Source organism: Ranitomeya variabilis, chromosome 5 (genome assembly GCF_051348905.1).
Source record: "Ranitomeya variabilis isolate aRanVar5 chromosome 5, aRanVar5.hap1, whole genome shotgun sequence".
NCBI classification, from domain to species: domain Eukaryota; kingdom Metazoa; phylum Chordata; class Amphibia; order Anura; family Dendrobatidae; genus Ranitomeya; species Ranitomeya variabilis.
In genome coordinates this window covers 680,790,630-680,802,590 of record NC_135236.1, presented here as the reverse complement: position 1 = coordinate 680,802,590, position 11,961 = coordinate 680,790,630, and the positions used below count along the sequence as shown (strand labels likewise).

At 46.5% G+C, this 11,961-nt stretch overlaps 1 protein-coding gene across 10 annotated transcripts in view; it reads right to left on the bottom strand.

Annotated features, from left to right (window-relative positions):
* Positions 1-834: 834 nt before the first annotated feature.
* The window catches only part of CACNA1C (calcium voltage-gated channel subunit alpha1 C), a 278,202-nt gene continuing 267,075 nt past the window's right edge, over positions 835-11,961 (bottom strand). For 7 of the 10 annotated variants that reach the window (XM_077267071.1, XM_077267064.1, XM_077267065.1 and 4 more), the window contains 6 exons: positions 11,807-11,833; positions 11,604-11,726; positions 10,168-10,277; positions 9,917-10,023; positions 9,439-9,741; positions 835-9,104 (listed from right to left, as the gene is read on the bottom strand). In XM_077267071.1, coding sequence (XP_077123186.1) covers positions 8,811-9,104; positions 9,439-9,741; positions 9,917-10,023; positions 10,168-10,277; positions 11,604-11,726; positions 11,807-11,833 — 964 coding nt within the window. In that variant the 3' untranslated portion in view covers positions 835-8,810. The remainder of the gene's footprint in view (positions 9,105-9,438; positions 9,742-9,916; positions 10,024-10,167; positions 10,278-11,603; positions 11,727-11,806; positions 11,834-11,961) is intronic. The other 3 variants (XM_077267067.1, XM_077267066.1, XM_077267070.1) reach the window with 1 other exon arrangement.

Sequence of the window (11,961 nt, the reverse complement as noted above, 5' to 3'; positions counted from 1 at the left end):
TGTACATATATAATGATATACAGGAGATGCCCAGGTTATACCAGCTGTACATATAGAATGATATACAGGAGATGCCCAGGTTATACCAGCTGTACATATATAATTATATATAGAAGATGCCCAGGTTATACCAGCTGTACATATATAATTATATACAGGAGATGCCCAGGTTATACCGGTTGTACATATATAATATATACAGGAGATGCCCAGGTTATACCGGCTGTACATATATAATTGTATACAGGAGATGCACAGGTTATACCGGCTGTACATATATAATATATACAGGAGATGCCCAGGTTATACCGGCTGTACATATATAATTGTATACAGGAGATGCACAGGTTATACCGGCTGTACATATATAATTATATACAGGAGATGCCCAGGTTATACCAGCTGTACATATATAATTATATAGAGGAGATGCCCAGGTTATACCGGCTGTACATATATAATTATATACAGGAGATGCCCAGGTTATACCGGCTGTACATATATAATTATATACAGGAGATGCCCATGTTATACCAGCTGTACATATATAATTATATACAGGAGATGCCCAGGTTATACCAGCTGTACATATATAATTATATACAGGAGATACCCAGGTTATACCAGCTGTACATATATAATTATATACAGGAGATGCCCAGGTTATACCAGCTGTACATATATAATATATAAAGATCCTCTGTAAATAATGAGCCATGTACCATTAGTATAACCTGGGCATCCTTTGTATATAATTTGCTTTTTCTTGTATATAGTGATTTTTTACACGTCATTCTTGCAGGGCTTATTACAGGAATTGGACTAAGTAATCACTTTTTTTTTTTTTTTTTTTAAATAAACTTTATTTTGTAGCCATTTTACAACATCATTGCTTAGGTAAAAATGCAATCTTACATAAATATACATTTATCCCAAAGATCAACCTTTTAAATATCTTTATTTCAGAGCCCATTCTGCCGGAGACTGGATGCCACGTGCAAAGAGGGGGGAGGAAGGTTTACATTAAACACCCGAGAGCTGAATGTTCCCAAAGGGCCCTGGATAAATAGGGGGCCCAACAGGGAGGCTGGAATAATGGAAGCAAAGAGGGGGCTTTCCTGGGGCAAAGGTCTCTCCAAACACAGGGGCTTTTACATTCTTATATCCCTAGCTATCCGATTTCATGAGGATGTTAGGAGAGGACTCAAGTTAATAACCTTCAGCTTTTATAGGGACAGGACCCCACGACCTGTGAATTTGACTGAATTTGCATAACATCAAGTGAAAAAGTTTTTATTTATTTTTTTGCTAAATTTCACTGGCAGCTTTCGTAATTTTGGCAGTGTCTGCTATACGTTACTTTACAGAGGTATTCTGGCATCAGAACCAGCCATGGCCACCACTACATATAGAGGAAAAGAAGCAAATAGGAATAAGGGCACTGTCACTGTGGAGCCATTCAACGGAAAACTGCATAAAATGCTTCAGGAATACACGAATAATTGCCAGGTATAAATCTGGATACTTCCTTGAGATGTACAATTCTTCACCTGACTTCTCAAAATGCAAGAATGTAAAGGCTGTGTGTAATAAGTGTATTAGATTTGTATTATGGGGTCATGTTGGGCATGTATATCATGGTCCTGTTGGGGGTGCAGGGTTCTGTCTGGTATATACAGTACCTTGAAAAAGTATTCCTACCCCACAAACTATTACACGTTTTTTCACGTTACACCCACAAACTTAAATGTATTTTATGTGATATTAACACAATGTAGCAAGTATTTGTGAAGTGTAAAGGAAATTATACAAGGTTTAAAAAATATACAAATGTGCGTCAAGCTTTTCATATTTATTCAGCCCCCTGTAGTCTGATACCCCTAAATAAAATCCTGAGTGATCAGTTCCTTCCAGAAGTCACATAATTAGTAAATTACAGCTGTTCTGTGAAGGCCTCAAAAGTTTGTGTGAGAACATTAGGGATCAATCAATATCATGGAAACCAAGGAACACACCAGACAGGTCAGGGATAAAGTTGTGGAGAAGAGGACTGGCTTCTCAAGGAGCACTGATTAATCCATCACCAAAAATGGTAGGAGTACGGCACAACTGCAAACCTACCAATACATTGCTGTCCACCTAACCCGACATCCCAAGTAAGGAGAACACTAATTAGAGAAGCAGCCAAGAGGCTCATGGTCACTCTGGAGAAGCTGCAGAGATCCACAACTCAGGTGGGAGAATCTGTCCACAGGACAACTATTAATCATATACTTCAGAAATCTGGCCTTTATGGAAGAGTGGCAGGAAGAAAGACAGTTTTGAAAGCCACAAAAAGCCCCATTTGCAGTTTGGGACACAGCAAGTATGTGGAAGAAGGTTCTCTGGTCAGATGAGACTAAAGAAGAACTTTTTGGGCTAAATGCAAAACGCTGTGTGATGGAAAACACCATCCCCACCATCGCACGTGGTGGCAGCATCATGCTTAGGGGAGGCTTTTCTTCAGAAAGGCCGGGGAGCTGCTCAATGAGAAGATGGATGCAGCTAAATACAGGGCAATCCTGGAGAAAAACCTGTCAGAAGACTTGAGACTGGAGTGTGGGTTTACCTTTCAGCAGGACAGCAACCCAAATATCCTGCCAGAGCTACAGTGGGGGGTTTAGATCAAAGCATATTCTTGTGTGTGAATGGTCTGGTCATAGTCCAACCCAACTCCCAATAAAATACATTTAAGTTTGTGTGTGTAACTTAAAAAATGTGGAGAAGTTCACGGGGTATGAATACTTTTTTAAAGGCAATGTATCAGGATGATGAGGGGTGTAGTGCTCCATGTGTGGCATATATGTTAGTCATGTTGGGGGTGTAGTGCTCTGTGTTTATCGCTTTCTATGTGGCATATATCCGGGTCACGTAGGAGGCGTGTAGAGCTCAGTGTGTGGCACATGGGGTCATGTTGGGGAAGTACAGTGCTCTGTATGTGGCACATGTCAGGGTCATGTTGGGTGAGTATAGTGCTCTGTGTCATGTTGAGGTCATGTTGGAGAGTGTAGCGCTCTGTTTGGCACATGTCAAGGTCATGTTGGGGTGTGAAGCGCTCAGTGTGTGGGACATGTCGGGGTTATATTAGGTGGTATAGTGCCCTGTCTGTGGCACATGTTGGGGAAGTGGAGCACTCAGTGTGTGGCACATGTCAGGGTCATGTTGGGGGTGCAGTGCCCTGTGTGGCACATGTCAGGGTCATGTTGGGGGAGTGTAGCGCTCTGTGTGGCACATGTGGGGGTCATGTTGCAGAGTTGCAGTGCTCTGTATATGACACATGTCGGTCATATTGGAGAGTTGCAGTGCTCTGTGTATGGTATATGTTGGGGAGGTGCAGCGCTCAGGGTGTGGCACATGTCGGTCATGTTGGGGGAGTGTAGCGCTCAGTGTGTGGCACATAGGGTGATGTTGGGGGGTGCAGCGCTCAGTGTGTGGCACATGTGGGGGTCATGGAGAGTTGCAGTGCTCTGTATATGGCACATGTCGGTCATGTTGGGGAGGTACAGCGCTCAGTGTGTGGCACATGTGGGAGTCATGTTGGAGAGTTGCAGTGCTCTGTATGGCACATGTCGGGGACATGTTGGGGGAGTGTAGCGCTCAGTGTGGCACATGAGGGTGTCATGTTGGAGAGTTGCAGCGCTCTGTGTGGCACATGTGGGGGTCATGTTGGAGAGTTGCAGCGCTCTGTGTGGCACATGTGGGGGTCATGTTGGAGAGTTGCAGTGCTCTGTATATGGCACATGTCAGTCATGTTGGAGAGTTGCAGTGCTCTGTGTATGGTATATGTTGGTCATGTTGGGGGAGTGTAGCGCTCAGTGTGTGGCACATAGGGTGATGTTGGGGGGTGCAGCGCTCAGTGTGTGGCACATGTGGGGGTCATGGAGAGTTGCAGTGCTCTGTATATGGCACATGTCGGTCATGTTGGGGAGGTACAGCGCTCAGTGTGTGGCACATGTGGGAGTCATGTTGGAGAGTTGCAGTGCTCTGTGTATGGCACATGTCGGTCATGTTGGGGAGGTACAGCGCTCAGTGTGTGGCACATGTGGGGGTCATGTTGGAGAGTTGCAGTGCTCTGTGTATGGCACATGTCGGGGACATTTTGGGGGAGTGTAGCGCTCAGTGTGTGGCACATGTGGGTGTCATGTTGGAGAGTTGCAGTGCTCTGTATATGGCACATGTCAGTCATGTTGGAGAGTTGCAGTGCTCTTTGTATGGCACATGTAGGGGTCATGTTGGAGAGTTGCAGCGCTCAGTGTGTGGCACATGTGGGGGTCATGTTGGAGAGTTGCAGCGCTCAGTGTGTGGCACATGTGGGGGTCATGTTGGAGAGTTGCAGCGCTCAGTGTGTGGCACATGTGGGAGTCATGTTGGAGAGTTGCAGCGCTCAGTGTGTGGCACATGTGGGGGTCATGTTGGAGAGTTGCAGCGCTCAGTGTGTGGCACATGTGGGGGTCATGTTGGAGAGTTGCAGCGCTCAGTGTGTGGCACATGTGGGGGTCATGTTGGAGAGTTGCAGTGCTCTGTGTATGGCACATGTCGGTCATGTTGGTGGGGAGGTACAGCGCTCAGTGTGTGGCACATGTGGGGGTCTTGTTGGAGAGTTGCAGTGCTCTGTGTATGGCACATGTCGGTCACATTGGGGGAGTGTAGCGCTCAGTGTGTGACACATGGGGTAATGTTGGGTGCAGCGCTTAGTGTGTGGCACATGTGGGGGTCATGTTGGGAGTGCAGCGCTTAGTGTGTGGCACATATGGGGGTCATGTTGGGGGGAGTGCAGCGCTCAGTGTGTGGCACATGTGGGGGTCATGTTGGAGAGATGCAGTGCTCTGTGTATGGCACATGTCGGGGACATGTTGGAGAGTTGCAGCGCTCAGTGTGTGGCACATGTGGGGGTCATGTTGGAGAGTTGCAGCGCACAGTGTGTGGCACATGTGGGGGTCATGTTGGAGAGTTGCAGAGCTCTGTGTATGGCACATGTCGGGGACATGTTGGGGGAGTGTAGCGCTCAGTGTGGCACATGTGGGGGTCATGTTGGAGAGTTGCAGTGCTCTGTGTATGGCACATGTCGGTCACATTGGGGGAGTGTAGCGCTCAGTTTGTGACACATGGGGTAGTGTTGGGGGGTGCAGCGCTCAGTGTGGCACATGTGGGGGTCATGTTGGAGTGCAGCGCTCAGTGTGTGGCACATGGGGTGATGTTGGGGGTGCAGCACTCTGTGTGGCACATGTGGGGGTCATGTTGGGGGAGTGCAGCGCTCAGTGTGTGGCACATGTGGGGGTCATGTTGGGGGAGTGCAGCGCTCAGTGTGTGGCACATGTGGCTGTCATGGGGGAGTGCAGCGATCAGTGTGTTGCACATGTGGGGGTCATGTTGGGGGGGGTGCAGCGCTCTGCGTGGCACATGGGGTCATGTTGGGGGAGTGCAGCGCTCAGTGTGTTGCACATGTGGGGGTCATGTTGGGGGAGTGCAGCGCTCAGTGTGTGGCACATGTCGGTCATGTTGGAGAGTTGCAGTGCTCTGTGTGTGGCACTTGTTGGGGGAGTGCAGCGCTCAGGGTGTGGCACATGTCAGTCACGTTGGAGAGTTGCAGTGCTCTGTGTGTGGCACTTGTTGGGGGAGCGTAGCGCTCAGTGTGTGACACATGGGGTGATGTTGGGGGGTGCAGCGCTCAGTGTGTAGCACATGTTGGGGGAGTGCAGTGCTCTGTGTGGCACATGTGGGGATCATGTTGGAGAGGTGCAGTGCTCTGTGTATGGCACATGTCGGTCATGTTGGGGGGTGCAGCGCTCAGTGTGGCACATGTCGGTCATGTGGGGGGAGTGCAGCGCTCTGTGTGGCACATGGGGTCATGTTGGGGGGTGTAGTGCTCAGTGTGTGGCACGTGTCGGTCATGTTGGGGGAGTGCAGTGCTCAGTGTGTGGCACATGGGGTCATGTTGGGGGAGTGCAGCGCTCAGTGTGTGGCACATGTCGGGGGTCATGTCAGGTATGTTCCTTTATGTATAGCGAATAATAGCCTAGTATTATGGTCACTGTGGGGGTCTGTATACAGTATAGATAAGACAGTACAGGGGGGATTCTTCTGGATTGTTTGCATTCCCTTCCTATCTTTTTGGGGCTCTCTGAGATAATTTCTCATGAAACTTTTGGTGAGGTTGTATCGCCAAACCCAGATGCTTCACACTGAAGAAACCCAGTATGAAATGGCAATTAAAAATCAATGTACTAAATAGTTTACATATTTACACCGCAATGTACTGCACAGCAACACATCGCACAAACTCACCCACTGAAACAGAAAGAAACCGACAGTTTTCACTCTTAAAACCAGATGGGAGTGCGGGTCCATGGTGGAACTGGTGAGCACAATGTGATTAATGGCAGCCACACTGGACGGGTACGGGGTTACATTCGGCAACAGCTGCAAGTTGTATCAAGGTTAAAAAAAGGCTAAGATCACTAGAAATATTAAAAAGCAGACCCAGATTCAAGTATTTCTGCAACAAACCCTTCATGCACAAAGTAGCACAAAACCAAATGAAAACAGCCACAAGTCACTTGGTAAAGAAGTGCAATCATCTCGCAGCACGTGGCGTCGGTGTCTGGACGCAGCTGAGGCACTGGTCTGTAGGAGAATCGACAATCTAAAGTCTCTTTACATTTAATTACTCATTTCTTCTTGTGGTCAAAGTGAACACGCCACCAGTCATAGCGGAGAGGAAAAAGAATCGGCATGAAGATTTTTTTGACTTTTTTTTTTTTTAATTTCTGCTCATTTTGTGCTTAGGAGTCCAGTGGGCGGTCTTATCAGTGAGTGACAGTCTTCTTGCATAGAGACTGCTTACTGGACTTTTCAGCTCTGAATCAGCAGGAATAGAATCAATTAGAAGTAATACTGTTTTCCCACAAAATTACACCTAGATCTGCTCCCCTCCTCCCGCTCTGTAACATACTGTAAACCCCACAGCCTGACTCCATGTTTAACAGGAGGGGGCCCCTTTAACGCCAAGAAAGAGATTAATTTGTAATGTAGGCGCATGGATTGGTGCAAGGATTGTCCAATTTTTGCACCACTTTTTTTTCAGATTAAGAGGATTCCTCACCGATAAACTGACCCTATCGCTAGGACTTAGCGATCAGTTGTCATCTGCTAGGAAACCCACGAACAGGAGCAGGTGTTCAGTTTCCCTGCAGTGCCCCCACAGGAGACATATAGCATTACAGATTGCTCCTGAAAATCCAAGGGCAGAGTGAGGAGAGCAGTTTCTAGCTACTGTTTGCTTTGGATTTGATTCGATTTACCATTCTTTTTGCCTAAAGAATCATTAGCCCAGTGCCACGTTGTGCTCGCCAACCTCTACCACCGTGCTGCGTGGCGAGATGGCGATGAAGTGGTGATGTCATAAATTAACATGCAAAAATCTATCACGTGTCTTCTATCAGCAATACAACATCCCTGAATGTCTAGGAAAGTATATGTGTATATTTCTCGTTAACAGTATTCCCATTTTAGCAGCTATTAAGGACAAGGTCTCGCTAGGAAAAGCATCTGTGAAAAAATAGATCACCGGCGATCAGCACACCCATTATCCTCAAGGGTTGGCAGTGATTAATGTCTTGTGAAACTTCCACTCTTGAGCACATACATTGCGCTGATGGACCCTAAACTGGTGGAAACTATTCTCTATTATTAAAGGCTCCGCTGGTACCATTAAAGCCGTAATAGGCCCACATCGGGAAAGACTGGCATTTCTTACGAAAAAAAAAAAAATGATTTGCGTCAAATTTCTTTAAAGTTGCTAAATGTTTAATATGTTTTGGCACATTTGAGACCGAGAAATTATAAATCTGTCTAAAATACTGGAGATCACATGAAAACCATGACAACTTTTCTCGAAAATTAGAGTGCCAAAAAAAGGGGAAATTTGTAACGTGACGCAAGTCATGATTTCTCGCCTTTTTTTTTCTTGCAATTTTGCCAAAGATTGGCAATGTATTGGTAAACAGGAAAGATGCATTACTTGCTGTGAACGCCTTATGGATTTGGATTTTCTTAAAGGATCTGAATTTATAATCACAGAACGAAGATGGCGACCCTTACACAATTATACTCTAACGGTAGTAAAAATAAACGTCACGGATTGGTTGATCCGTCTGCATCATCCAGCAGGGACAGCCAATCATCAAACAGGAAGGAACGGCACTGAAACGTGACAGCTGCACCAAATACATTGTATTTAAAGGGAAGGAGTATCTGGACAACACAACTTTTGCTCAACAGCAGAGACGATGTTGGATGATGCAGCAGGAGCATCGAAAAACATTTTGCATCTGGAAATGCATATTGAGAAAATCTTTGGGGGTTAATGGATAGAAACATAATAACAAAAATTTAAAAATGAGCAAGCAAACAGTTGCGATCGAGGTTTCTCCGAAGATCCAACCTTTTAAAGTTCTTAATTTAAAGGATCCAGGATGCCAGGTGACCCCCCAAAAAAGGATTCCAGCGGGTCCTCCAATCCCATAATATAGAATAAAGAAAGAAAATCAGCTCCGGATGTTTTTTCCTTCTCCCGCCCTAACTAAAATGGATGAAGAACGCTGTTCTGGTCACTCCAGGTCACGAGAACAGTGAGGCACTTCTGAAACAAACTCAATAGGAACACCAAAAAAAAAAAAGAAAAAAGAAACTGAAGAAGGAGCACAAAACTCCTCCAGGAACATCCACCCTCTGACAAATTGGCATTCACTACGGCTCTTGTCTATATGAGGCTACTGGCTGCTTATGTATATTCGGCAGTCCTCCTGTTCGCCATCACTACTCGCACATCCCGCTGAGAGTCCTGGCTCCTCTGACCCAACCCCCGCGCAGTCCAGCCCCTGGTCCCTGCGGTTGGTGAAAGGTGAAAGCTTCCCGTTGGGGCTGGGATTGCTATTCAAGAAGCTGTCAGCTACGGATTCCATCTCCTCTATCGTCATATCGCAGGCATCCGCCAGCTCGTGTGTTGCCACCTGCAAAAAGCAGGGGTCCTGAGCAAATTGCGCCAAACCTTCAGAGATCAGCACCTTTGGAGAAAAGAGATTTGTCAATGTAACATTCTTTTGCAGTCTGTACAGATAAGCAACTCTTCAAGGGGTTGTACCAAGTGGTTCTTATTTCTCCACCGGGTGTCAGTTATGGTGCTAGCAGTAGCCAGGGAAACCACACAGGCTGGTATTATGCCCCAGTACTAAAAAACAATACCCGCACCCCAGGGCATCTGATGTGGGAGAGGCACAACTTCTAACCTATGATTACGAATCACTCCCATTAATTGCCCTTTATTCGAACACCTATACTTATGCCTGATACGAAAAAGGGGACATTCACAGGTCCACTTATAATCATTGCTCCCCTTACCGCTTCCACTAAACTGCTTGCACTTCCGTAGTGCTGCCGCGTCTGGTCCCGCGTGTGGCAAGGAACTGTGAGGGAGGCCGGTCGGTCTCGGCCGAGGTTACAGTCGCTGCAATGCACCGATGGGAAGCTGCTGTTTAAACTATCTTTGGGCCCTGGGTCTCCTTGTAGCCTCAGTGCTGGTACAGTTTGTTGTGCCCACCCTCGGGAGCAGGGTGTAGCGGGCGGTGTGGAGCAGAGGCGTGAAAATGCTGTTGGCGAGTGACTCCTCCGTAGAAGCGGGCTGAGCCCGGCTACTGCTAACGCCTGTGAATGTAGAAGATGTCTTTTATTATGCGCTTCATCTTAAAAATTGATTCTCTCCTGTCCCTTTATAAAATGCACTAAACTATGAAGAATATAGAATTAATGTATTGATGAAAGAAAGACAAAAAGAACAGAATCACCACAGATAGTCAAGAAAAATCTTAGAAGTATTCACCTGATGGTGTACCAGATGGAGCTGCGGTAAGACCGCTTTGGGTGAAGTGTCAGCTCCTTGGTTCCGGTACCTCCGTAGACATTCCAGATGGAATGACGCCCTCCGCCCTGCAAAGATACCCATAAAGAAAGCAGCTTTCAAGAATGACTCTTGGACTCTATTGTTTATTCATCAGTATCTTCAAAAGCCCACCATGCACCCTATATTTGGAGACATATGGAGACTTTTTCTAGCACAACTTCTGGGATTACCTAAGGAGGCTGAGCGCAGGAAGCTTCTTTTAGGAGACGGACACAACCCTCTCTCCACCTCTCCTTCTGATGGGGTCAACTGCCGACTCTCCTCATCTCGATCAGAAAACCTATAGGGTATATGGAGTATTTCAGATATACCTGTTTTACTCATGAACCACAGATGTGACTTATTCATTATGCTGCTCCTAGACCTGTCCTCTGTTTTCGACACAGTCGACTGCTCCATCCCACTACAGATCCTCAGTTCCCCAAGTATCACAGACCTTGTCCTCTCCTGGATCTCCAGTCCTCATTCCTTTCTAACTGCACATTTAATTTTCTCCCACTCCCATACTACCTCCTCATCCCGACCGCTCTCTGTTGTCCTTCCAAGGATTGGTCTTGGGAAGCCTGCTCTTGCTCACTTATATCTTTGGCCCGGGACAACTCATAGAGTCTCACGGCTTCCAGTAGCAGCTATACGCTGATGACCCTTAGATCTACCTCTCCGGCCCAGACGTCTCTTCTCTGCTATCCAGAATCTCAGAGTGTCTATAAGTCATATCTTCTTTCTCCTCTCGCCTTACGTAGCTCAACGTGGACTAAACTGAACTCCTCATCTTTCATCCATCTCACCTAAACCCCTCCATTGCCTTGGAGTAACCCTCGACTCGGCCATGTCCTTCAAAACCTCGCATCCAAGCTCTCCCCACCTCCTGTTGCATCATACTCGAAAATATTTCCAGAATTCATGTACTAAAATATTAGTGCCCTAATCATCTCCCGCCTCGACTACTACATTATCCTCCCATGTGGTCTTTCTGCTAACACTCTCGAACCTCTCCAATCTGTCCTTAGCTTTGCTGTGTGATTAATCCACCTCTCTCTTCACTAATCCTCCGCAAATCCCTTCATTAGGTTCCAATTCCCAAAACGTAGCCATTTCAAACTACTAACTCTGACCTACAAAGCCATCCATAATCTGTATCCTTCGTATGTCTCCAAACTAATCTTACAATATCTTTCCACACGTAATCTCCGGTCCTCCTAAGACCTCCTTCTCTCCTCTACACTCATATGTTCCTCACCCAATTGCCTCCAAGACTTCTACGGAGTATCCCCCATCCTCTGGAATTCTGTGCCCCAAAACATCCGATTATCCGACGCACTCGGAACCTGGAAACCCATCTCTTCAAGGAAGTTTAACTGCGCCAACAAGGGAACGGTCACCTCATCACCACCGGAGCTGCCTCAACCCCCCAACTTACTATCTTCTTGCAGATTATTCTGTAGACTGTAAACCCTCCCATCTCTCTACCAGTCTGTCACTGCTAATTTGTTCATTGTAATTTTATATTTTGTATGCAAACCCTTTTTTACATGTACAGAAGCCGGAAATCAATGGTGGCCTAAAAAGAATTAATAATTTAGGTGTCGTATCTTGCAAAACTCACATGTCTGAACAGAGGAGGCTGGGCTCGCTGCTGTACTCCACTTCCTCACTGGCATCGTATGTCTCATCCTGGGATGCTTCCTCTCGACATATGATCGGCAGACGGCTGTCTCTGGACACTGAGCTGTGGAAGAAGTTATTAGAAACTTAAGTCCCTAAAATGCATGATGTACTTTCCCTAAGCTTTGTAGCCGAGGAACCTACCGTCCCCAAGCCTCACAATGACATTTCCTGGATTGGCAGTAAAGGAAAACAGAAAAAGACAGTCACGTTGAGATGGCAAAGACACCCGCAGAGATATGTGAAAGATGCTTATGCACGGATCTACCACCTGGTGATAGTGGCTTACAGCACCTAAA